General features: G+C 48.7%; 1 protein-coding gene across 2 annotated transcripts in view; it reads right to left on the minus strand.

Moving 5' to 3' along the window:
- Nucleotides 1-27175, minus strand: part of CDK18 (cyclin dependent kinase 18) — a 180606-nt gene that overhangs the window by 11308 nt on the left and 142123 nt on the right. For both annotated transcript variants that reach the window (XM_032792505.2, XM_075064852.1), the window contains 12 exons: nucleotides 17426-17571; nucleotides 17097-17222; nucleotides 9882-9938; nucleotides 8614-8728; nucleotides 7490-7584; nucleotides 6428-6490; nucleotides 4314-4437; nucleotides 3317-3437; nucleotides 2777-2874; nucleotides 1936-2041; nucleotides 1247-1289; nucleotides 224-314 (listed from right to left, as the gene is read on the minus strand). In XM_032792505.2, the coding sequence (XP_032648396.1) occupies nucleotides 224-314; nucleotides 1247-1289; nucleotides 1936-2041; nucleotides 2777-2874; nucleotides 3317-3437; nucleotides 4314-4437; nucleotides 6428-6490; nucleotides 7490-7584; nucleotides 8614-8728; nucleotides 9882-9938; nucleotides 17097-17222; nucleotides 17426-17571 (1185 nt within the window). The remainder of the gene's footprint in view (nucleotides 1-223; nucleotides 315-1246; nucleotides 1290-1935; nucleotides 2042-2776; nucleotides 2875-3316; nucleotides 3438-4313; nucleotides 4438-6427; nucleotides 6491-7489; nucleotides 7585-8613; nucleotides 8729-9881; nucleotides 9939-17096; nucleotides 17223-17425; nucleotides 17572-27175) is intronic.

Below are 27175 nucleotides of genomic sequence, written 5' to 3' on the forward strand. Positions count from 1 at the left end.
TGCTCTAAATCTACTGCATGTCCAAATCTAGCTCCCTCTCCCTTAATATAGACGAGGGGACTTCACAGAGGTGCATGATTCAGACAAGGGTTTTTCAGAAATGGGGAGGGAGGCGGTGTTATTCCCACAGTGCATCAGTAAGAAATGTAACAACTGGCCGGGAAGCCCCTGAAGTGCTGTGTCCTGCCCACGAACACCCAAACAGGATAATCTGTGTGCTCACTGTCAGGGAGGAGCTGGACTCGGTCCCCTAGCACCTTGAAGTAAGGGTGTCGCAGGGCCTCTTCGGCGGAGATCCGGCATTTGGCTTCATACTGTAAAAACCACAGAAAAAGGCGTGTGTGTGTCGACATAAGCTCTGAGCGTGAGCGTGAACGATGACATAAGCAGTGTGTGTGTGTGCGCGCGCATGTGTTTACCTATGCTCTGTGTGTGTCACTACATAGAGAGTGTGTGTGTGTGTGTGTTAGGTTCCATGGGAGAGGAGAAGATAGGGTGTCCAAATCCCATGCTGGGGCACCCACGTGGGCACTGGGGAGTAATGCCATGATGGAAATGGCATTCGTTTCTGGTCAGCAGCAGCTGCAGGGCAGGATTGTGTTTCTGGGCAAATCCAGGAAAGTGGGACCAGGAACTTGGTAGCAGAGGAAAGGTGAGCAACCAGATAACGCAGGTGAGACGCTGTGTCAGAGTTCGGGAGTTCCATTGACTTTAAATACAGGGACAAGTGGGCTGGTCTCAAAAAGCTGAAGGGAAGGGAATGACAAGGGCTCTGCTCAAGGAGGCCATGAACCAGAAGAAGAAGGTAAAAGGGCAGGTCCAGCACTTAGGGGAGAGTTTCTGAGTGAATTCAGGGCAGTCAGCGGGTTGGAGTACTGGGAGCGGGTTGGTACTAAGCTCTAATGAGACCTTGGCGTTAGGGTCAGAGAAATGGCTTAGTTGCATCCACAACCCCTTGCCCAGGCACCGAGGGCCTGCTCCAGGACTCCAGGAGTCCTGTCGAGGATTCCAACAGCCGCATGATCAGACACCAAGTTAGCATCAGATCGGCCGCTGTGGGTGCAATGTTCCCAGCTGCAGCTGGCCAGGCTCCCTGTTCCACCCCCCGGTGAGAAGGCAGGTAGCACTAATGTTAAGCAAGGAAGGAAGGCAGCACCCCCGGAGCCCCAGGGGGGAGGGTGCTGAATGGTGGCACCTCCATCCAAGACATCCTCCTGCAATCCAGCTGGACAGTCAGGCCACTTACCAGGAGGAGGCTCGTCAGCAAGTTGATCCCTTCTGTGTCCAGCCTGAGAAAAAACAGAGACTGTGACCATATCCCAGAGACCCTGGATGATTTATTTGGGGACTGGTCTTGCTTTGAGCAGGAGGTTGGATGAGACGACCTCCTGAGGTCCCTTCCAACCCTGATATTCTATGATTCTATTCTACGGCTGAGGATCGATCACTGCATGACACAGACCGGGGACAGTGCCTTGCCCTGCACAGCTGGTGGGTGGGATTCTAAGTATTAATTGGCACCCCTTGTGGAGCGACCAGACATTCCAATATTATCAGGACTGTCCTGATATTTGGGGCTTTGTCTTATATTGGACCCTATTAGCCCCCTCCCCCATCCCGATTTTTCACATTTGCTCTGTGGTGTGGCAGCCAGTCTCAGCATAAAGGAGGACGGAATAAGCCCTGCAGATGGGTACTTATCTGTGAGCCCCTGGAGGTGCGTCCTTCCTGGGCAAGTTGTATGCACATTAGCAGGGCACAGTGGAGGAGGCCTGCCCTGATGCTGGCTTCATCTGCACCTGTTCTGTAGATTGGTGCAGATCCTTAATATCCGGGGCTATCAGTCCAGCCCGTACCCCAACATCGCTCTAGTATCCCATTTGTGAACAGCCTGAAACCACAGTGCAAGTGTGGGTCTCTGCTCCAGGGAGATACCTGGGTGCGTGATTTATCAAGGGCTGGGCTTGGTACTGGGTGAAATGATAACCCTTAAACTCCTCGTTGGATGTGATTCCGGGCCAGGAGTCTTCTGTAGGGGTGCCTGGAGGAGAAAGGCAGCGTTAGACACATCACCCTGTGCATGGACTCTGGAAAGCTGGTAGTAACGACACTAGATTACACTACAGAGAATAATTGCCTGTCGAAATCTGAATCTGGTAAAAAACAATAGCTATTTTATAGGTGGTTTGAACCATCCCTTGGAACTGAACAGAGAATTCTCTCTCTGCTATCAAATTCTACAAGAAGCGTATAAAATCTTTCAGAAAGGATCTGATACTCTAGTACAGTGATTCTCAACCTTTCCAGACCACTGTACCCCTTTCAGTCTAATTTGTCTTGTGTACCCCAAGTTTCACCTCACTTAAAAACTACTTGCTTACAAAATCAGACATAAAAATACAGAAGTGTCACCCCACACCAGTACTGAAACATCGCTGATTTTCTCATTTTTAACATACTGTACTAACGCTTCAGTGTATAGTATATAGAGCAGTATAAACAAGTCATTGTCTGCATGAAATGTTAATTTGTACTGACTTCATAGTGCTTTTTATGTAGCCTGTTGTAAAACCTGGCAAATATCTAGATGAACTGATGTACCCCCGGAAGACTTCTGCATACCCCTGGTTGAGAACCACTGCTCTCATAAATCCTACCAGATTTACAGAAAGGGAGCTAAAGGCCAGCCTCACAGCACCAGGAAGGTTACTGTTTTCCCTCTGCTCGGTCGGCCACCTCCCTCTCGTGGAGATAAGGGAGAATGCAGACAACTCACCAAGAAGCCTGAAGATTAAATGGAGCTCTTCTTTCACAGTCGAGCCTGGGAACATGGGCCGCCCAGTGACCATTTCATAGTGTATGCAGCCCACCCCCCTACAGGAGCAGCAGAGACATTGGAATTAGAGATGGGAAAGCCGTCCTAGTCCATCCCTGCCCTGTGTCCAGGGCAGCCTGGTTCCTTCCCAGTCCCAGCCCTTGGATGGGGCTCCCACCAATACCCTTGGAAGAGAAATCAGTACCCAGAGCTACCACACTATTATTACTGCTAACCATGCACACAGCGCCACACATGTTCAGATAAGACCCATCCCCTGCTCCAAAGAGCTTGTGCTCTGAGATGCAGGACTCGGCACAGAAACCGAAGCAGGCGGCAGCTCAATGTTCTTATTTAACATTATTCAACTGAGCAGCAGAGTGCCCGGTGCTGTACAGACACATGGGAGATAATGAACTCCCCTGCCCCGGAGAGTTTGGAATCTAAGGTGGGACTCTGACGAGCCATCCCACCCCGCCCTGCATGTAGATGCCAGCTCACCACATATCGATGGGCGTGGAGTACTCAGTAGATCCCAGCAGGACATCTGGGGGCCGATACCACAGCGTGACCACCTCGTTGGAATATGTTTTCGTGGGGATTGATTTGGCTCTGGCTAGACCTGGAGATGAAAGGGATGTTAGCAAGACTGCTCCTATTGTGTTTTGCAGCAGCACTGCGCTCATCCCAGGGAGCCGCATGGCCAGGTTTGCAAAAGAATTCAGCTCCCGTCTAGGCACCTAAATGCAATGGGACAGATTTGGAGCTGCCAGTCTGACAATCTGACCCACTGCATCTAGGTGCTTAAATGGGAGCTGTTAGCAGGGCTGCCCGGGGGGGTGGGGAGGGCAAGTGGGGCAATTTGCCCCAGGCCCTGCAGGGGCCCCCACGAGAGTTTTTTGGGGCCCCTGGAGTGGGGTCCTTCACAAGCTCCGGGGGCCCTGGAAAACTCTCGCGGGGCCTGGGTCCCTGGAGCTTCTTCTGCTCCGGATCATAGGCTGCAATTCAGTGGCAGGGGGTCCTTCCGCTCCGGGACCCGCCACTGAAGTGCCCTGAAGACCCGTGGCGGGGGATCCTTCTGCCCCGGGACCTGCCGCTGAAGTGCCGGGTCTTCGGCGGCAATTCGGCGGCGGGGTCCCCCTACCGCCAAAGACCCTAGGCCCCCTGAATCCTCTGGGCGGCTCTGGCTGTTAGATGCTGAAGCCCTGCCCCCAGAGGTCCTGCCCCTCTGCATTCCCAGAGCAAGCCCGGACCCTAGCTTGTGTGCTTCAGAGGAACAGGCACCAAGCTGAAACCTTGCTAAGTGGAGCAGGCAGTTTCCATACAGAGGTGACTAAAGCACCAGCTTGAGAACTGCATACAAGCTTGTGTCCTGGGTTGCATGGAACCCAGGCCCCATGCTGCTCTGCAGCTCCAGGGATTGCATTCCCGCTCTTGTCTGCACAGCCCGAACCTGGCCCAATCCAGGCCAGCGCTCTTCTCTCCCTGCCCCACTCACCGAAGTCAGCTAGCTTTAGCTCCCCCCTTTCATTGATGAGCAGGTTCTGCGGTTTGAGGTCTCGATGCAGGATCTTGCTCTTGTGGCAGTAGGACAGGCCACGGAGCAGCTGGAACAGGAAGATCTTGGGGAGGGGAGCAGAAGGGGGGAGAGCAGAGGGAGAGCAGGGTTTGGCATGTTGTTCAGCACACAGTAGGGACAAGCAGAACCTGCAGTGGGCTCGGGACCCTATAACGGGGAATAAAAATCACAGTGGACAGCTCTGGACTGATTTCAAGCTACTTGCAGGTGCCACCCCTGGATGGAGCAATGTGCAAAGCCAGCACTGCCGCCTACCCAGCCTGGAGCACAAGAATACAGGCCATATTCACATACACACTAAGGCTCCTTTACACCACTGTGGCAGCATACAGGGCCTTAATGTGGCTGCAAATTACACTGACTTCTAAATTACATTCATGTCCACTTTAAGGCCCCTTTACACAGCCAGAGCCTCTTTACACATTCCGGCCTTCAGTGTGTCAATGCAAATCTGACCCTAAGAATACACTGACACTGCATGGCAGTGAGTCTCAGAGCCTGGCTCGACAGACTCAGACAAGAGCTACAGTGCTAAAAACAGTCATGGAGCTGTTCTGGCTCAGTCTGGGGCTCAGCCGCTCCCCTTCTCAGGATTCAGAGCCCAAGCTCCAGCCTGAGCCAGAACCGATACATGGCTGCTTTTAACGCTGGAGCAAGAGCCCCGTGAGCCCAAGTCTGCACACCCAAGCTCTGAGACTCATGGCCACAGAGATATTTTTTTTGCAGCATAGCATTAGATTCTCTCTCTCTTTTTACTCATTGGCAGAGCTTGCAAAGGCAATACACGCCACTGGATGAAAAGCGTTTTGAGAGCTACTGATGAACAGTGCTATATAAGAGCTGGGTATAATTATTATTATTGATGGTATTTCTGTGTTTGTCTGGAACTTCCCTCTGCCTCATCCGATCAATTCCAAACGTTCAGGGAATATTCTAGGCATCCAGGGGCAGAACCATACTGATTTTAGGGAAAATCGGAAAACCAGAAGGGGTGAAATGTGGGACGCATAGCGCCCCGGCCATGTGTTTAGCGCAGTCACAGCTTCAAGCACCTCTGCAATTGTCTACAGATTAAAGAACTGAATTGATGGCCCTGCTACTGCTGTCCAGCATAACAATAGCCCTGCTCATCCTCCCAAGACAGTCTAACATGCTGACATCCTGAATAACTTCTCTCTCAGACAAAAATCAGTGGTGGTGATGAAGGGGGAATGGGAAGCCCAAATCTTTCCTGGTGGGAGGAGGGAAACCGGGGTGGGGGGCCTGATATGGTGGGGGATACACAAAGCCCTGAGCACAGCGGTGGGGAGGTGGGAATGTGAGGAAGCAGAGAGGACAGTCTATAACATGGATGGAGGGGAAGAATGGGGAACTCTGGTATGGTGGAGGGGGACATACAGAACTCCCGGTGGGTGGGGGGAGATTGAGGAGTAGTTGCAGGGAGGGCCTGAAATAGAGGGGAATGGAGGAATGCAAGGAACTCTTGGGGTATGCAGTCAGCTTGGTCTCCAGAAGTTATGAAGTGTGCTACCCTCCCCACAGTGTAGCTGCATTCAATTCTTAACAAAGTCAGTTTCCTCATTTGCCACGGGACTAACACCAAACATCCCACTATGCTAGGAGCTAGACAAGGGGCGGAGTCTCTGTCTTGGGAACTTTCTAAAAACTGTTGACAAGGTCCTGCAATAAGATGCAAGGAAGGAAATGAAATCACCCTTGCACGAATGGTAATACAGACAACTAGTTAAGTTATTTATCAATGACTGAGAAAAGGGGGTGAACAGGGTTTGCAGATGACACCAATTTATTCAGGTTAGTCCAGGCCAGAGAAAATGATGAGGAACTTCAGAGGCGTCTAACAAGTACCCAATAATGCACAGTGGATGGGATCATCTGAATAATCTGAGTGTGAATGTCTGAGTCCCCAACGACTGCAATGCACCTTGGGTCAGTTCCTTGGGTCTTCAACATGGCCACCACAGAGCATCCCCTGAGAGTTTGTAAATCCCTTCCGCAAGATAGTGGTCTCGTACCTTCACATTGTGCACATTCATCAGGTTCCCGCAGTTATCCAGGTATTGCTTTAGGTCATTGTCCTGCAACGACAAGCACGTCCCGAAGGAACCTTCTAAGTGACCATGAATAACTGTGTGCCCAGCAAGCTACTGACAACACATGGCGATGGTCAAGCTGTTGGTGCACAAGCTGACCACGGTGAGTGAGCTTTGACAAAGGCTGGGTGGCTAAATCCCACAGATAATTTTAACACAGGCCTTTTTCATAGATTTTCCTGAAGCCTTTTTCACAGATTTACAGAAGTGATGGTCAGAAAGAACCATTATGATCATCCCAAACCCTTCCTGAAGTGGCTCGGGGGAATGGTTGGAGATGGAGGGCTAGGAAAACTCATTTCAAACAAATGAACAGGCTTGATGCAGCAATCTCTGGGTGAAATTCTATGGCCCATGTTACGCAGGAGCTCAGAGCAGACAATTGTTATTAGAAGTGAATAAATATTTTGTTAATTAAAAAACATGGAGTGAAATCTCTGATTGCACATATTGAAGAGACCAGGCCTATCTATCAAATGTTAATATTGTGTAGGTGTTGTAATGATGCTCAGGCTGCAATATGGTAACTCCCTGGTACACAGAGAGATTTGATGTCTATATTCCTGTATAATGTCTCTTTAAACAAAAGCTCATTGTTGTAATGGTGATTGTTTTGTTTCTGTTATTTACATGGCAAGGATTTATAAACCCATCAATGCTTCTGAAATAAACAGATAGTAACGTAAAAAAACCAGAGAAATATCTGATTAAATTACTGTGAAATGTTCCCTTCTTTGACCTATTACAAAGCGGGTCAGGGAATTCTCAAAGTGTGGAAATTTTCAGAATTTTGAAAAAAAACAAACAAATTTTGTTCCCCATGATTCCCCTGGCTTTTTTTTTTTTTTTTTTGCAACCAGCACTTCTCATCACTCTATGAACCATTTCCGTGACTGGAATGAGCCCCGCCGCAGGGGAAAGGCTGTGTGTCCAGACTGCCCCAGCACAAGACCAAACACCCAGGCAAGCAGTCCTTAGACTCACCAGGTACTCAAAGACAAGGGTGAGGGAGCGCTCAGTGTGGATGAAATCATGGAGGGTCACAATATTTGCATGTTTCAGGTTCTTCAGCAGGGAAACTGCAAGGCAAGGAGAAGGCAGCGTTAGTCATGAGGGTCCTTTGTCGGTATACTTTGTCATGAGGGGTGGCAACCTGCTCGGGCAGGGCTGGTTGGTCCCAATATCTGGTCCTCATGGACTGGGTCAGTGTTTTGCAAATGGAAGAGTCAGTCCTTCAGGACTGAGTGGGTTTGGAATGGCAGCCTGAGCTGCCCATCCAGCCCGAGCTGCCCATCCAGCCCTAAGGCAAAGCTGATTTGCTACTAACTTTCTATTGCAGGCATCATTCCCCTTTTCACACAGTCAGGGGGGCTCCCCAGAAGCAGCCAGCATGTCCCAGCAGCTCCTGATGTAGGTGGAGGGGCCGGGGGCTCTGCGCACTGTCCCCTCTTGAAGACATCGTCCCCACAGTTCCCAGCCAATGGGAGCTGCCGAAGTAGAGCTCATGGCGGGGGCAGTGCACGGAGCCCCCCTGGCATTCCATCCCCCTAGGAGTTGCAGGGAAACATGGAGTTGGGTAGGGAGCCTTCCAGCCCCCCCAACACTCCCTGCCCCAGCACTGGCAGGGGTCCTGGGCTGTGTGCTGTTGCTCAGGCCCCCCCCTCCCAGCACCAGCGGGGATCCTGGGCCACATGCCACTGCCCAGACCCTCCCAGCACCAACAGGGGTCCCAGGTCACCCCTCAGCACCCACGGCACCCCCACACCACCCCCCAGAGCACCCGCGGCCCCTCTGCCCAAGATTTAGTCAGGGGTATATAGTATAAGTCATGGATAGGTCACAGGCCGTGAATTTTTGTTTACTGCTTGTGACCTGTCCATGACTTTTTCTAAAAATACCTGAAGCCTTAACTATGGGCTCATATGAATCATAGAAGTATAGGGTTAGAAGGGATCTTGAGAAGGCATCGAGTCCAGCCCCCTGTGTTGAGGCAGGGCCATCTGGTAAGCGGATATAAATTGCTACTGTTTATAATCATGAGTCCCAGAGCTGTGGTCCATTCCTGTGTGTGATACCTTTTAGCACAAAAAGTATCTACTGCCCCTTACCCTCCCTTATAGCTGTGCAGGGTGCCCCTTCTTCATGCTCCAGACGGATCTCCTTCAGAGCGACCAGGTTCCCAGTTAGCTTGCTGCGCCCCTTGAAGACAGTGGCGTAGGTGCCCTGTGAGAAAGAGACAGTGAAATGCAGCTCATGAACTTACACTTGGATGGCACGGAGCAGAGCTGCTATGGGGAGCTGGAATCTGACACCCTGCATGTACCACAAACCAATGTCCATGGGAGCATTTTATCACTGGATGGAAGGGATTGACAAACAAGGGCAGGATAATTTTACAACTACTTGTGACACTGGTAACAATGCAGCTGTGTACACTGGCTAAATACCTCTCCAGTGGCTGGTTCACATAGAACATAATAACCCACTAGTGCTATCACCTAATGGAGTTGCTCCTTTAACTCAAGTGGGAGAGACCTATGCTGCCGGACCCAGCTATCTTCCCTGTTGACGAAAGGTGGTTGGGATTGTTACATAAATTAAGATATTAATAGGAATAAATGTCATATTTCAGTAACTCAGAGGATCAGGTGGCAATTTCCCCTTCTGTAAATACAGTATTATGTTGCACAATTTAATACCTTTTGTAAACCCAGTTCTGGGAGGGAAGTCTAAGTTTTGGGTTTAAAACCTGAAGGCCAGATTTTTCAAGACTGGACCTCAGATGGGCAAGACAATCCTGCATTTAAAGTAGCCATCTAAGCACCCAGTTAACCTTTTGCCTGTAAAACCAAGGGCTTTGTGGGTGGATTTTAGGCACCATTCTTTAAAAATGGTCCTGTAAGAGTTTAGTCTGAGAGGGTGGGAATGATCTACTGGCATGAGAACAAGCCTGGGTAACATGAACATCTGAGTTCTACTCCAGCTCCTACACCAATTCCCTGGGTAGCCTTAGGCAAATCACTTAACCTCTCTGCCCCTGTAAAATGAGAACACTTAGCTATCCAGAAGGAAGCGGGGATTGTACAGGGTGTTTGTAAATTGCTTTGAAGATAAAAAGCCTGATCCAAAGCCAATGAAAGTCAACTTCAAGATTTCTGTCAGCTTCAATGGTCTTTTGATCGGGCCCAAAAGAACTCTGTAAGTGCTACGTTTGAGTACTTCTTGTTACTTATAATTAACACTGGGCCAGGACCAAACCCCCAGGTCCAAAACTGCCCATACACTGAGGAAGTCTGGCTCCAGGTCTGTCCTTTGCAGCTTGGGCTCTGCTCTGAACTTCATCTACAACCTTGAGTTGCTTTCACATTCTTCTTACCTCCCCCAGTTTTTCCAATTTAACATAGGTTTCCAGCTTCCCAAATCCAATGTCTGACTGCAAAGAAAAGAGAAAAACATCAGCAGGAAACATCCTTCTCTAGGAAAGATTAGCCCCGCGGCTGAAGGTCACGTCAAGGAGGCTGGGCAGTATGAGCTTTGGGGGGAGATAAATCAAGGCAGGTGTTCGCATGCAGCAGTTCTAGACACACAACATCTATTGCTATCTGCAGGGGAGAGCAGCCAGCCAGCCAGTCAATCACAGGGAAACCAAAACTGGTTGCTTAAAGGAAACAAATGATACCTGCTTTCTCCCTCCATGGAACTATGACACAAGCTAACTTTATCACTGCACTAAGTGTCTTCTTCTGCAATGTGACTGTGGCTTGAAATATTGCCTTCCACTGCTCCTATGTGTATGATTCCATTATCATTCTGTCCATCTGTCCCTCCTTCACCCATCTTCCTGATATTTGAGCAGTTAAGTCTGAATTTAAACATGAGTTGTTGTTGTTTTTTTAAATGTAACGATGCCCCTTTTCATCAAAGACATCTATCCTGGGCTCACATCAAGTAGGCAGCCCCTTCCTTGTGCTAAAAGTCAATTCCCACGTGTTGATCTTCAGTAGAATGCTGTTCCTTGATCTCAGGTACTTTTCAAATCAAGCAGGAAAGAGACATTTCCTGTTTGCAATGGTCACTCTTTCAAGTAACACTGAGAGAGACACTATCACAGACAGAGCCTCGGAAAGGGTAGTCTTATGGTTAAGGCCCTGGACGGAAACTCAGGAGATCTGGTTTGAGTTCCTACCACAGACTGTCTGTGTGACCATCAGCAAGGCTGTTAACCACTCTGTGCCTCAGTTTCCCAATGGGAAAATCATATGGCCTTTATCTACTTAGATTTTAAACACTTTGGGACAGGGACTATCTCTGAGGCCTGGTCTCCACTATAACATTAAGTCGACCTAACTACATCGCTCAGGGCTGTGAAACATTTAGCTCCCGTGCGATGTGGTTAAGATAATCTAAGCCCCAGCATACATACTGCTAGGTCGATGAAAGAATTCCATGGATAGGTGTTCCTGTGACATAACTAATACGTCTCTTTCACACACCTGGTATGTGTTTACGTACAGGACAGTCACAAACAACTCTTATCTCAGGGAAGTGCAGTGGCTTTCCACTTTTTGTTATGTACCATAATAAGAACGTAAGAACGGCCTTACTGGGTCAGACCAAAGGGCCATTTAACCCAGTATCCTGTCTTCCGACAGTGACCAGTGCCAGGTGCCCCAGAGGGAATGAACAGAACAGGTAATAATCAAGTGATCCTCCTCTGTCACTCATTCCCAGCTTCTGGCAAACAGAGGCTAGGGACACCATTCCTGGCTAATAGCCATTGATGGACCTATCCTCCATGAATTTATCTTTTTTTAACACTGTTATGGTCTTGGCCTTCACAACACATCTCTGCAATGGAGTTCCACAGGTTGACTGTGCGTTGTGTTGAAGAAATACTTCCTTTATTTGTTTTAAACCTGCTGCCTATTAATTTCATTGGTGACCCTTAGTTCTGTTGTCATAAACAGAAGCTAAGGGTTAATGTTTTTTTGCCTGTAAGGTGTTAACAAAGGGAACCAAACACCTGACCAGGGACCAATCAAGAAACCGGATTTTTCAAAAGCTCAGGGAGGGAAGTTTTTGGGTGTGTATCTTTTGTTCTGTTCTAGTGCTCTCTCGGCTCTGAGAGTAATTTCTCTATCTCCAGGTTTTCTAATCTTCTGTTTCAAAGTGTAAGTACAAAGGTAGAAAACAAAGGCTTATATTGGGTTTTTTTGTTTTACATGTGTGAAGTTGCTGGAATGTTTTAATTGTATTCTTTTTGAATAGGCTGTTTATCATGTTTTCTTTAAGCCAATAACCCTGTATATGTCACCTTAAAAAAGAGATCATTTTTATGTCTTTTTCTTCTTTATATAAAGCTTTCTTTTAAAACTTGTGGGATTTTCTTTTCTAGTTGAAGCTCAAGGGGACAGAATCTCTGTGCCAGTAACTGTCTCTCTCAGGAAAGACTGGGAGGGGAAAAGAAGGAAGGGGGGAAGGTGAATTGTCCTCTCGTTTTGTAATTCAAGGAGTTTAAGTACAGTAATCCTTCCAGAGTAACCCAGGGAGGGGAAGCCTGGGAGGAGGTAAAAGAGGAGAAGAAGTGGGTTATTTCCCTTTGTTGTGAGACTCAGGGCATCTGAGTCTTGGGGTCCCCCAGGAAGGTTTTGGGAGAACCAAAGGAGGCAGGCACTGAAATTCCTGTCTGGTGCAGCGATATCAGATCTAAGCTGGTAATATAAGCTTGGAGGTTTCATGCTAGCATCTTATGTTTGGAACTTTAAGGTTCAGATCTGACAGGAAAGCTATGACATGAGTGGCAGCGATTGGGATAAAGATAAGAATCCAGAAGCCAGTAGGAATATTATTTTTTTTTTCTCTGCTAGGGCTTTTAAGCAGAGAGAAAAGGTTTGGTTTTAAAGGAGCCGGAGAGAAAAAATTTTTTTCTGTTTCTCTCAGTATGCTCCAGTTGGCTTGCATATTAAGCAAGGAACCATTAAGGTGACAGAGGGTTTTTGGTTAAAAAATAGACTCCGATTGTGAGTCAAGTACCCCAGCAAAACACACATGCAAATAAAGTGGTTTTTCTGGTTTAATTTACATGTAAAAGATTAGTACAGAAGAAAAAAAGGTACTGTTGCTAGGCAAAACCCAGGAGACAACAGAGAGCCAGCAGTTCAGATAATGAACACCAGAGGGCACCCAAACACAAGAAAACAGAAACCATGACTTCCAAGAAGAACAAATCAAAGACGCAGAGCACAAGCGACAAATGGAAAAAAAAGAAAAAGAGATCGAGTGGAAAGAAAAGGAAGAAAACATTAAACAGGCAGCCCATAAAAGAGAACAAGAAGCCAAAAATGCAGCTCACCAAAGAAAACAACAAGAAGAAGAGCAGCCCACAGAAGACAGATAGAACTCCAGAGGGAGAAACACCAACAAGAAAGTGAAGAAGGGAAAACAGAGAAAAGCATGAACTGGAAGTAGAACAGGCTAAGCAATGGAACCCAGCCAATCCTAACAACCTTCACCAATAATGTTTCCACAGCACAAGAAATTTCCACCTACAAGGCAGGTGATGACACTGAGGCCTTCTTAGAAAATTTTGAAAGGGCCTGCCTTGGGTACGGCATCTCTGAAGACCAGTACATGGTAGAGCTGAGGTCACAGCTCAGTGGACCCTTAGCAGAGGTGAGGCTGAAATGCCAAGGACAGAATGAACGATTATAAACTGTTTCAAACCAAGGCCAGATTCAGAATGGGGATAACCCCGGATCATGCCTGTCAGCGTTTCAGAATCCAAAAGTGGAAATCAGATGTGTCATTTCCCAGACACGCCTACTACGTTGGAAAGAATTATGGGCCTGGATATCAGGAACCAATGTAAATCCTGGACGAACGCACCTCCTCATACAAATGGGACAGTTCTTGGATGGTGTTCGTGAGGACATAACACGGTACATACAAATGGAAAACCCAAAAATCTCACCGAGGCGGGGGAGACTGGAGCCAATGAGATGGAAGTGGCAGAAAGCAAGAAACCTACTGTCAAGGGGAATGAATACCCAGGGAGCACACCGACAATAAACCCTACAAACCGAGGGCAACCAAGACCCACCTACAACCAAGGAAAGCCACAGACACCTATCCTCCCACCTCACCAGTCTCCAGTAACTCACCTCGACCCAGTGACCCGTCAGCTGGAAGATGCTTTAAGTTAATGAACTGGACATATAAAGGCCAACTGCCCAAAGAACCCCAACCGGGTGCAAGTCATTACGCCACCATCACACCAAAGATCCCAGGCCCAGATACCTCTCAAATCCCCTTGGAGCGAAGGGAAAATTAGAGTGGGAGGAAAGAAGGTTACCGCGTGGAGAGACACGGGGGCACAAGTGTCAGCTATCCACCAATCCTTCGTTGATCCCAAACTCATCAACCCAAAGGCCAAAGTGACCATTTACCCCTTCATGTCACAAGCTGTAGACTTGTCTACAGCTGAACTACCTGTCCAGTACAAAGGCTGGTCAGGAATGTGGACTTTTGCAGTCTATGACAATATTCCATCATCCCCATGCTAATGGGGGAAGACTTGGCCAACCAGGTGAAGCGGGCCAAGAGAGTGGGAATGGTTACACGCAGACAAACCGGCAAGCTTCCAGATCCATTCCTGTTCCTGGACCGTCCACAGGGAACCGTCTGTGTTACCAGAGACCCAGACAGAGGTAGTGGACCCGGATCCTGCCAACAACTGAAACAAGCCACAGCACCTCCAATCCCAGGACCGAACTGGAACAGCAACCAGCACCAGCAATTGCAACCACATCTTCAACCTCAACGGCAGAGGGGCCAGCGAGCCTGAACGTGCAGAACCAACAGACAACCATACGAAGAGGCTCAGCCAGAGCCTGAATACCACCAGGTGCACCAGCGGAGAGCGGTTCACCAGCAACGGAAACAACCCCATCACCTCCATCGCTTCCAGAGGGACCAAGCCCAAGTCCACAGTCTGGAGAAGAACTGGTGTCCCCAGCCTCAAGGGACAGTTCTGGACTGAGCAGGAAGCAGATGACAGCCTTCAGAAAGCTTGGGTGGCGGCACGGAGCACCCCCACTGCCTCTCACTCTTCTAACCGATCCCGCTTTGTTATAGACCAAGGACTTTTATACAAGGAAATTCTTTCTGGTGGACACCAGGAAGAATGGCAGCTGCAAAAACAGTTGGGGGTTACAACTAAGTACCGGGGGAAGCTCTTAAGCTTAGCCCATGATCATCCCAGTGGCCATGCTGGGGTGAACAGAACCAAAGATAGATTGGGGAAATCCTTCCACTGGGAGGGGATGGGCAAGGACGTTGCCAAGTATGTCCAGTCTTGTGAGGTGTGCCAAAGAGTGGGAAAGCCCCAAGATCTGGTCAAGGCCCCTCTCCAGCCACTCCCCATAATTGATGTCCCTTTTCAGCAAGTAGCTGTGGATATTCTGGGTCCTTTCCCAAGAAAGACGCCCAGAGGGAAGCAGTACTACTGACTTTCGTGGACTTTGCTACCCGATGGCCGGAAGCAGTAGCTCTAGGCAACATCAGGGCGAAATCTGTGTGCCAGGCCCTAAAAGACATTTTCGCCAGGGTAGGTTGGCCCTCCGACACCCTTACAGATTCGGGATCTAATTTCCTGGCAGGAACCATGAAAGAACTGTGGGAGACTCATGGGGTGAATCACTCGGTTGCCACCCCGTACCACCACACTTGTGTTATGAGAAGAAGTAAACAACACTTCCTTATCTACTTTCTCTACATCAGTCATCATTTTATAGACCTCAATAATATCTCCCCTTAGCTATCTCTTTTCCAAGCTGGAAAGTCCCAGTCTTATTAATCTCTCCTAATACGGAAGCCGTTCCATACCCCTAATGATTTTTGTTGCCCTTTTCTGAACCTTTTCCAATTCCAATAGATCTTTTTTGAGATGGGGTGACCACATCTGCACACAGTATTCAAGATGTGGGTGTACCATGGATTTATATAGAGGCAACATGATATTTTCTGTCCTATTACCTATCCCTTTCTTAATGATTCCCAGCATTCTGTTCATCGATACAACTCATGCCATCTCTCCATCAGTAGGCGGTGCGAGAGAGACAGCTGTGGTTCGACAGAGAGCTCTGGAACAGCGCAGTCACCGTCCATGGAGCAGAGAAATAGTTTGTCATATTCTTTCAGAATAACATCACGGTCGTCTGATTGGAGTTGAACAGGAAAATGGTGTGTGAATTTTAAACCAGTGGCAAGTCTTGGAGGCTATTTATCCACAGAGCAGGAATCCCACAGGCTGTAGCAGGGACACAACCCCCCTTACAAGTGGGAACCTGGAGGAACCAACCTATGCAGAACATAGGCCAGTCTCTCTGGCGTCTCTGCCATCACTCTCCCCCTACCGCATTTTCCAGTCAGCACCTGTTCCAGCCACTCATTTCACACAAGCCATCAAAACAGAGAGGAGGGAAACTTACAGTCTAGCTGCTGACATGAGATGGATTTGAACTAGCAACTTGTGAGGTCCATAGTGTCAGTAGCACCACTACCACTCTCCTGAACAATCCATCTCCCACAGGAGCAACTACATCAGTCTCTTTTGCACAGCTGGTGGAGATAATAATGTGACTGTTGGAAGGTGAGGGAAGCTGGACATGATCTGAAAGGCTACGAACGGCATACTGCCATGTGGAGAGTTTTACAGAAAAACTCATTATTCATTGACAGGATTAATAATATTTATGGCACACTCGCTTCACCCAGGTATATGTTATTCAACAGACACAAGAGACTGCACAGGTCGGCGTGCACTGTCAGGACATCAGGTTACACCATTCTTCCTACTTGGGGCTAGATGTCTGTCAAAGGCTTGCCAAGGCCTTGGACCCAGTGACTGGGCAACAGAGAGTGTTTCTGGTGCCCAGGAAGCACACTGGCATATTCGTAAATAAGGCGCTGTGGTGTCACCGTTGTGCATGCTGATGCTGTGCTATACAGAAAGTGAAATGCCGAAATTAGTATGAAGACTAATTCATTATTTATCGGCGTTCGCATTTTAACTAGGAGCAACGGCTACCAGCAAGTGCTTCTGAAATGTCAAGTGATTTTCAGTCCTCATCCTTTCTTTCAAAGAATCAAACCTTAGTGTGGGCACATGGAAGTGTCTGAATGTGAGGGGCAGGAGTTACATGGCTGGGTGTGGGCACATGTGCAGCAGGGGATTTGCACCCGTAGCAGTATGCATGCAGATAGGTGGGGATTTGCACTGCACATGGGATTTGCACACATAGGTGCGAGCATGTGCATGGCGAGGATTTATGAAAGTGTAGGCACGAGTGTGTGATGGTTTACTACATTCATGGTTGTGTGAAATAGCGATTTACTTGCATCAGTGTGTACATGTGGGCAGGCAGAGATGTGCATGTGTGGGAACGTGGATGGATGGGCATTCATATGGGAATTTGCACACATGAGTGCATGGGGATTTAAACCCTCATCTGTGAGCAGTGGCATACATGTATAGTGTGGTGGGCCTGACACAATTCCCCCCAGACCCAGACCCCCGAGCTGTGGGACTCACGAGGGAAGCCCGTCGAGACATCCTGCTGAAGGTCTTGGGGAACTCTGGATTGTCCATCTGCAGCTTCTGCAGGAACTCTGGGGGCAGACGGATGTCCACTGGCAGGGAGAGCCGCTTGCTGACATCCTGCAGACAGGGCCAGCACAGAGTTAGTGTCTAAAACACCCGACACAGCTGAGAACCATAAACAGGCATTCAGGGAGCAGTGCCTGACAGCCTACACACTCCCCATGCCCCCCATCCCATGTCCTAGACAATTGCCTCCCATCTATGAGAACCACATGAGCTTCTCCTCCATGCACCTCCTCCTCACCCAGCCCAGTACTTGCCTCCATGGAGAAGCGGCGCTGGTTGTTCCTTCGGTAGCGCACAGCTGTCGGGGACTGGCCTTCCACCTCCGAGGGGGAAATGGAGGTTGGCTCTGCCCGGAAACCCCTGCCAAGGTGGCCCATCTGCAGGTGCCCTTGTGCCAGGTCTGATGAGAGAGGAAGCAGAGACTGAGTGGATAAACTGGATGGCACCAAAAGGCCACTATTAGTCAATGCATGGGACAATCACATACCATGGTTCAGTCTGAGTACAGGACAGTGAGCAAGGGGGCTCCTTGACACTGATCCATGCCCTAATACTGACCCCCTCTGTGGCCTTGGGCAAGTCCCTTCACCTCTCCACAGCTCAGGTTTCCCTTGTGAAATACTGGGCTAACACTGCTACGCCCCCAGGGAGCTTGCAGGAGTTAATGCGTGTTTGCAAGTGACTATCAGTGCTAAGGATTTCTAGTACCTATAACGCCTCTGCTGTTATGACTGAGGTGGTGCCAAGGGGCCCCAGTCAGGGAGCAGGGCTCCACTGTGCTGGTGCTGTATACACATGGACTGAAAAGACTGCTCCCTGCTCCACAGAGCCTGCAGTCTCAGGGGCAGGCTGTGATAGCCTTTCAGTACTAATTGCTAGTGTTTTACTCCCATTGTACAGATGAGGAGAACTGAGGCCCTGGGAGATGAAGTGACTTGCCTGAGGGCCTGCAGCAGGCCACTGGCAGAGCTGGGAACAGAATTGTGGTCTCCTGAGTCCCAGTTCAGTGCTTCATGCGGTAGGCAACACTACTTAGCACCCTACCTGGAGCACCACCTGCTTCAATGCGGCCTACTCTTCACCATGAGCAAGGCTCTCTCTCACCGGCGCTGAGTAGCTTCAGCTCATGTCACAAGCAGCATTACCATCATTATTCATTCCCAGGGACCCGAACAACTCTGAGCAAAGGACCTCTGGGATTAAAGGGGGGCAGACAGAGCACCCTTTCCTGCACCCTAAAACCAGCAGACTCCAGAGGAAGGTACGAGCTCCCTGCCCCAACCCGTTACATCTGAGCAGATTACGTAGTCCTGGGAAATGGTCCTAAAACACAACAGCTCTCTTGAAGGCTGAAGAGATTCCGAATAATAACCCTTCTCTTGAGATTACAAGTCTGAAGCATCATCAAGTCCCAGGCGCCATGAAAGGAGCAGGAAATCAGAACAAAATAAGCCACAAAGCTCCCTCAGGACTCCAGTTTTAGGCTTGCACTTAATTCCTCCTCGGTCTGTAAATAACGTCTGGTTGCTAGGAAGCTCTGGACCACAGGGACCGAGACCCTGTCTCAGTAAAATGTTTAACGAGTTCAACACAGGTCACCCGAATCCCTGTGAGATGGATTCTCCAAATTCGCAGGGGTATTATTTCCAAGAGACCCATTCAAAACAAGACTTCTGCTAATTAGATGTTTCTGAATGAAGTCTGGCTATTTAAAGAGGAGTCAAACCTTCCTATGAGGATTAGTGGAAGAAATTTGACTCCCTTACAAAAGACTGTCAGCGGATACATGACAATGTCTTCGGGCCCCTCCATGATGACTGCATGGATACAACACAAGGCGACTGCCTTTGGCACAGACAGCCTTTCACATAAGCCAGTCAGAGACACAGAACTCAGTCGCTGAGGAAACTAGGGGTCTGGCTACACTTGAAATTTCAAAGCGCTGCACGTAAACCACATCCTCTACGGGTGTAGCTTGCAGAGCTGGGAGCCGCGCTCCCAGCGCTGCGGCACTGATTACACTGAGGCTTTACAGCGCTGTATCTTGCAGCACTCAGGGAGGTGTTTTTTCATACCCTTGAGCGCCAAAGTTGCAGAGCTGTCAAGTGCCAGTGTAGCCATACCCTAAGAGAGGGAGAAGAGAGAGCAAGAAAGGTCTGCACATTAGGTGACAGAGAGCTGATGGGACAGATACCAGGGGTTCTATTCCCTGCTCTTCCCTTGACCTGCTGCGTGACCAGTTCCCTCTCTGGGCCTCTGCATCCTCTCTAGGTTTTGTCTATTTGGAGTTTACCGTCTTTGGGGCAGGGGCTGTCTCTTACTACATGCATGTACAGCCCCTAGCACAATGGGTCCCTGACCTCAGTTTGGGTCCCTAGGTGCTACTGTCACATGATTAACAATAACAACTTCTCACAGAATGAGTAATGGGTGCACAAGCCAGCCCCAATCACAGGGACTGTCACATTTAGCAATAAAGTGCTGCAAGTGAGCTTGGCATTTTAACAGATCAAGAGGAACGAAGAGGCCAGAAATGGGGGAACTGCTGTTCGGGCTTAAATGCCTGCCTCACAGACACAGCTTGCTTTCTGATCCGGTTCTTGAACTCCTCCAGCAGCAGTGCAGCCCAGCCCAGGCTCTCTAGCAATTTAAGAATCCATTTCTTTCAGCCCAGGAAAATTTTACAGCCATAGCCTGTGAAATACACCCATGCCCCTCCTGGCTGGTAAAAGCTAGTGAAGAACAACTGTGCCTACTACTAATGGAAACACTTAGGGTCCCCTTCAGAGAGACAAACCTCCCAAACCCCTAGAAAAATGCCATAATTGGCCCAATCCTCAAGAAGTCATCACATGGCCCTGATGACCTCTCCAACTACCGTCCCGTGGCCCACCTCCCATTCCTAGGCAAAATAACTGAGCAAGTAGTAATCATCAAACTCCAACAGCATGCAACATCAGCCATGAACCTAGATGTCTCACTGTCAGGGGCCAGGGCACAGCAGAGACAGATCTGATGGCACTAGAAGACTACCTTCTTGTGGTCATGGACCATGGAGGTAAAATCCCCATGCTCGCAATGCTGGACCTCTCTGCAGCCTTTCACACAGTGGAGCCCAAGATACTGCTAACCTGTCTATGTGACATGGCAGGAACAGTGGCACCAACTGTTCTTTGGCAGCATAACTCAGAAAGTGGTGACAGGTGACTGCTGCCACCAGGGACTTCACTACTGCTACTGATTTTACCTGGCAGGTGCCCAGACGCTACAGGGATGGGTGGCAGCATAAAAGCAATTAAACACATCCATCGATCAACCTCCTTGACAACATTTCCTGGGGCCCAGATGTGCTGCCTTGGACACTGTTACAGCCTTTGTGGATGGGGCTTAGTTACATCACTTTGGAATAGGTTCAAGAATTGGTTTCAACAACAGTTGTAAAAAAAAAAAAAAAAATTACCACGTTCCTAGCTTACCCTGCTTTCTTGGGGGTTTCCTTTATTCTTAAGAACAAAGCACATCCCTCAGCCTAAGCTTCCTCCTGAGTTTAGCCCTTCCTTTGTTTTTTTTTCCTTGGAGGGCCTCTGTCCCTTCCCTAGTTCTCTCTGCTTTATGAGACACTCAAGATTTTTGTATTCCTTGGTTGAAGCTAGTAGAACCCACCTGGTCTGGCTGCTAGTGTGAATCAGCAGAAGAGCTCTGCATTTCTATGCAGGGATCTACAGCCCTCTGACAGTTATCCTTAAGAGCCATTAGTGAATTTCACACCAGGGTTCAGATTCCAAACATCCTCATGTTGAGATCTGGGGTTTTGGCCTGGGCCCCACCATTAATACTGATTATTATTACACTGCAATTTACCCTCCGCACAGGATAAATTGTTGATGCTACAAACACCAGGGTTGGTATTGTGGGGAGGGATGAAGGGGCATGGCCTCTAAAAGCACAGAGCACCACAGCATTAGGAAAACGCCATACATCAAGAACAGGCACTGGCAAGCTGCTCCTTTCCCAGGGAGCAACACTGGCTGTTTGCAGCACGAGTTAGGGAGGCATCTCATGAACTGCCATGGTGTATCAGCCACAAGATCCCTCCCCTGTCAGCCCGGGGAACTAGGAGTGTCCGGAAAGTGTCCTGCCATACAAAGACGCCTTAACTCCCTTTAATATCTTCTTGCTGCTGCCACTGCTACTGGGGTGTCATAAGTAGATAGGTAAGGGTTAATTTTCTTTTACCTGTAAAGGGTGAACAAAGGGGGAACCAAACACCTGACCAGAGGACCAATCAGAGACCTGGATTTTTTTTAAAGTCTGGGAGGGAACTGGAAACTCGGGTCTTTTTGTTTTCCTCGCTTTTGAGTAAACAGCTTTTCTTCTAACTCCATCTTCTTTCAAAAAATTCTACTTATCAAGGTGAGCTACAAAGGGAAAACAAAGTAATGGCTGTTATGTACTTGGTTTTGTAATTACATGTGTGTGGATTTTGCTGGACTGGTTGTAATTGGGCTATCTTTTAAATTCAGACTGTTTATTCCTATTTCTTATAGCCAATATCCCATGTTATTGAGTTTCTTAATGCAGATTAGTTATAGTAAGTTCTTTTCTTTTTCTATATAAAGTTTTTCTTTTAAAAATGTGAGTTTCTTCCTAGTAGGCAAGGGAGAGAATTTCTGTGCCCGGAGCTTGTTCACCTCTGTTGGACAGGCATAGGAGGGGAGCCCACGCTCTGTGGTATCTTTCCTATTGTCCCAGGGCAGGAAAAAGTTACGGGGAAAGAAAGAGAGAGAGAATCAACTCTGTTCTCTTGTGTTTGAGGTTTTTCTCTAGTTACTGCTACGAGACAAAGGGAGGGGTGAATCTCTTTGTGTGAGCTTAACTAGGTTGAATGCATAGCCTCAGAGGGAAGTAGATTATCCTTGCTGGGTTGTATTCAAGGAGCATAGTAAGGCATCGCTCCGGCTAACCCAAGGAAAAGGGGGGAAGCTGGGGGATGAGATAGGGAGACCCAGGGGGCTCTGGGTCTTGTGGGGTCCCCCAGGGATAAGTTGGGGCGACTTGAGGGCTGATAGGAGCCAGAATCCTATCTGGTGGCAGCGAGATCAGAGCCAAGCTGGTAGTGAGCTTGGGGGAGTTCATTGTAAGCACCCAGATTGTGGACGCTAAGGTCCAGATTTGGGACACACGTTTACCACAGGGCTGCATGTCACCATAAGGCCCTCTAGCATGGTGCCAAGTGGAACTGAATCACAAATGTTTCTGCAGGGGCCAGGGCTCCACCGAACCGCTCCCTGTGTCTCCACAGGCTGAAGGCAGCTGGCTGCTCCAGGCTGAGAGCCCTTTGCAGGGAGAGTGTCTTGTCAACAGAGGTCATTGGAAAGCATTTGCCTGGCAAGCATTTTGTAATGCAGATGGAACAGGTCCACAACCACTCTGCTACTGCAGCGTAAGGAGAGTGTTTCTTTCTCTCCCTTGTGCTGCATGGCAGGGAAGCTTCACCTGCCAAGGAGTTCTCTGTACCAAGGGATACGGTAAATTGTCCATCGTTTGCAGTCTACATTGAGACTGAATGCCTTGCTAAAAGAGATGTCCTACTTCAACCACAAGTTACTGGTCTAGATGCAGGAATTACCAGATGAAATTCTCTAGTCTGTATTATGCAGGAGGTCAGGCTAGATAATCAAAACAGTCCCTTCTGGCCTTAACATCTAGCAATCTGTAGTTCACAGAAACAGAGCTGGGCCCAAACCCAATGGGGCTTTACCTAACCCCCCTCCCCTGATCTGAACGTGTGGCTTGCTCCTAGCATTAGAATGGGCCAAACTAGCACCCCAGATCCAAACGACCTGACATTAGGAAAAGTTAGGCTCTAGATCCAGGTTTCTATTCTGACTGTAGCCAAAGTTTGAAGGAACAGGGGGGAGTCCAGATCTGGGGTTCTAGTTCAGGACCCTCTGTATTAACCCTACTAACTGCTGAATCCACAGAGGATGTAACACTCAAAGTAACAGTGTCCACTCATACATAATAACTCAGCAAGAGAAGGCTAAATGTCAGCAGGGGAGTTCCTGACCAAAATACACTCGGCTCAGCTGCCCAGGGCACGTCCCTCAGCCATCCTCCTGCTGAGACACCACTTCCATTAGCCGAGAGCTGCACAGAAACAGCCCTCTGTTATTGCTAATGTGGATTCACTGCATTGACTTCAATTTACTTGGACAGCTGTGGGTGAGCTCACTGCTGGGCATCAGCAAGAGAGCTACATTCGCAGGGCACTGATCAGAGCTGGGGACAGCCAAGACTGGCTTCACTAGCCCATCTCCTGGATGAGATGCAGCAGATGAATGACCCGAAGAAAGGATGGCTAGGGGAAAATGTGGTTCCCTGACATTGCCACTGGCGTAATAAGGGTGCCCAAGGGTTCAAGGGATGTATTTATGTGGCCTGTGTGACATATTTAGGTTCTCCAGGATCCAGGTAAGTTTCTATCCCCCATGGTTGAGAAGAAAACCTTCCAAATGAGAAGCGAGTGTAATGTGACACCCTGAAGTTTGCCTGAGTCTGCAGACACCTGATACAATAGCTCTCTGGCGCGTGAGCCGCACAGTTCCCCATTGATTTCACTAGAGCGGCAACTCTAATGCTCGCGACAATGTCAACAGGAACTATTCTCCGGCTGGTCATTTGAGCAGATGGAATGAGAAAGAAGGTGGGAGAGTGGGAAACTCCTGGGGAGATGTGAATTGCAGCAGGGAAGAATATGGAAAAGGAAGAGCAGAGAAGACTCATAGAGACAGGGGAAGAGGGAGAGAAAGAGAGAAAAGAGGATGGGGCAGGAAGAGAGCAGATTGCAGGAGCATTGGCCTAAAAGGGAGCAGCTTTTCTCATGAGAAGGGGCTGTATGTGACAGCAAAAGGACAGCATCCTTTAAAATGCAGTTACTTCACAAAGGCTGCATGCCCTCCTTGCTCTCTGTGTAAACTTCCAACTCACATCAGTGAGGGATCTGCCACGGATTGAGCCGAGCGTGAAGTCCTGGATCTGAATCTCAGCCCGCAGACCCCGCAATAAAGGATGGAATCTGGCCCTCTCCAAATGCCCCCGTGCTAGACAAAGCGGGTCACATGCACGCAGCCACTCCCTAACACCTCCACCCCGAGGTGCACGTGCAGCGTGGAAGCAAATTGCAGGCACAGGGAAAGGGGACGCTCCAGCAGGGGGTAGTGTTTGCCTGCTGGGGATTTGTGCGCTCATCGCCTTGCCTGGGTGTTGGTTGGAGATGATGTCAGGCTCTGGGTGAGGAAATGCCAAGGCCTGTTTGATTCCGCTCTGCTTTTCATGTGGATTACAGCGGGCCCCGACATCCAGAGAATAATGAGGCTGCCTAGGATATCAAAGCAAATTAAAGCGAAACGGCAGACACTGCAGCTGCCTTAGACGAGTTTCTCTCTCTCTCGCTCTCTCTTTTTATAAATACATTTAAACATTGCCTCTGCCAAAACAAGCTTTGATCTCCCAGGGAAAGGGGCCAAACCCCTCTACTGCTTACTTGAGTTACAACTTTTAATTACCTCACTAAGTGTGAACTCTCCTCTTAAATCTCCATTAAACTTGCAAGGCTGAGCCCCACTCAGATCTTGGATCATTCGGCCTCTTTCCACCCTCCATATTGTTCCTTGGGAGGCAAGGCAAAGCAAAGGCCAGGTTTGCCTCTGATTAATGCCACCGCAAAACAGGAGCGACTCTGGATTTGCAACCAGAATGACGGGGCTCTGTGCCCAGTAAAAACCTGGGCCTGATTCTGTCCTGCTTTATACCTTGTGTTTCCATTTACAATGCAATTTGGGGTAAAGCCTGGTAGCCAGTTATACTCACTTTGCACTGAGGTACCTGACTGCACCAGGTGCAGGACAATGGGGAATCAGGCCCTTCAGTGAATTCAGCCCTGGTGCTGCAGGAGCTATCTGGATTCATTTCCCATTATATACTCCTGCCCCAGGGAAGAGAAGGCTGTCCAGCAGGGTAATCTCCCTATACCCCAGCCGGCATCCAAGAAGAGAAGAGGGGGCAAGAGGTTTTCACAACACCACGTTGTGATTTTGCATCAGACTAGGGGAAAAACAAGTGGTGATACTCTTTCAGCTCCTCCCAGAACCCAACTTCCGCACACCAGGAACACCTGAACAAAATGCTACTCACAGCAGACTTCACTGAACTCTTAGTACGATCATCCCACTTTTTCCTTACACAAAATGAAATAGTTACCAAGGCTGGCAACCACCATTAGGCTTCAGAATTAATATCCCATTGAGGTGAACAGGACCAGTTCAAACCACTTTTTAGAATAGCCTACTTTAATTGAATTGTCTCATTAGCACTGACCCCTCAGTTGGTAAGGCAACTCCCATCTTTTCATGTAGTGTGTGTATATATATACCTGCTACTGTATTTTCCACTCCATGCCTCTGATGAAGTGGGTTTTAGCCCACGAAAGCTTATGCCCAAATAAATGTGTTAAGTCTCTACGGTGCCACAAGGACTCCTCGTTGTTTTTTCTCCAAGCTATTGTTTCAGGCTATCTGCAGACCCACTCAGACATCACCTTAGGGTGACAAGATGTCCCGATTTTATAGGGACATTCCTGATATTTGGGGCTTTTTTTTTTTTTATATGGGTTCCTATTACCCCCCACACCTTGACCCGATTTTTCGCATTTGCTATCCGGTCACCCTACATCACCTGCTCAGCCTATCCTCCATCTACCATTTGAAGATTATCTTCAGAACCCTAAGGGCTACAGACTATGTTTTTTTAATTGAAGGCTTAGATTCTGGAGCACAAATTGGCAGTGACCAGGAACTGGCTCACCAATCCAACTCCTGCTTATATCAATATGAGAGGGCACTGTAATATGATGATGCAATGAATGGACGCTGGTGGCTTTGTACATCACTGTGACTTCCGTGGATGGCGAAGCAGCTCTCCAGACATTAAATTCTGGCATCCACCGATGCACAGCAGCCTAAATATCATGGTACATTAGAAGTATGTAGCTCGGCCGTGAAACATTTGCTAGCCATCAGGGTTGAAGGGTGAACAGATCCTCATTCCAGCTTTCCTCCTATGTGACTGCAATTGAGAGGTATTTGCAGGGTGGCAGGGAGTGTCTCCAGGGAGTGGAGGCAAATGGTGGCAGTCACCATTTAAATGAAATTTTCCAGCTCTTACCCATTCTGATGCCAGCACAGACACAGCAGGGCTTGGCAAGGAAGCCCAGGCAGAGGTTGCGAACTGGGAAGTTTGATCCTGAAACAAAGCATGTCAAACAAATCCCACTGGGGGATACACTCCCAAAGGTAAGTAGCTGGAGAGGGAGAGAGCTCACATAGCCAGACCGTGGGTGTTTTTAACCTCCATAGGGCCAGGTCTCTCAAAGAGCTCAGGGCCAGACTCCCCAGTACTTAACACACACAGTAGGGGCCAGATTTTCCAAACAATTGGGAGCTCCTTTAGGCCCCTAAATCTGGAGCAGATTCCCAAGTACTCAGCACCCCCGCCACTTTCCTTATGATGCTCATGGCTGCATTTTCACTAGCGCTCAGCATCTAACTTGCAGCCAACGCACTGAGTCCTTTTGAAAATCAGGCCCAAGATGCATAACCTTGCTCAGGGCTGGTCCAGACAATAGGAAGGCAAAGCTGTTAGCAGCCTGTCTACACTAGTGCTCCCACTGCTGCAGCAGTGGGGGATCCACCCGTAAACCCTAGTCCCCTGCGGGCTGCAATACGTGGGTTGCTCTTCAGTTGTTGAGTTAGCAGGCAGGTGCCACGTGGCGGTCTGCTAGAAAGGAGGTCAGAGCAGATGCTCTTGTGGTCCCTTCTGGCTTTAAAATCTCTGGATATGTCTACACTGCAATACAAGACCAGAGGCGCCAAGTCTCAGAGCGTGGGTCAACTGATAAGTGATATGGCTCATAATAAAGGAAAATGCCACTGTAGAGATGGTAA

The sequence above is a fragment of the Chelonoidis abingdonii genome, chromosome 4, assembly GCF_003597395.2.
Source record: "Chelonoidis abingdonii isolate Lonesome George chromosome 4, CheloAbing_2.0, whole genome shotgun sequence".
Taxonomy (NCBI): domain Eukaryota; kingdom Metazoa; phylum Chordata; order Testudines; family Testudinidae; genus Chelonoidis; species Chelonoidis abingdonii.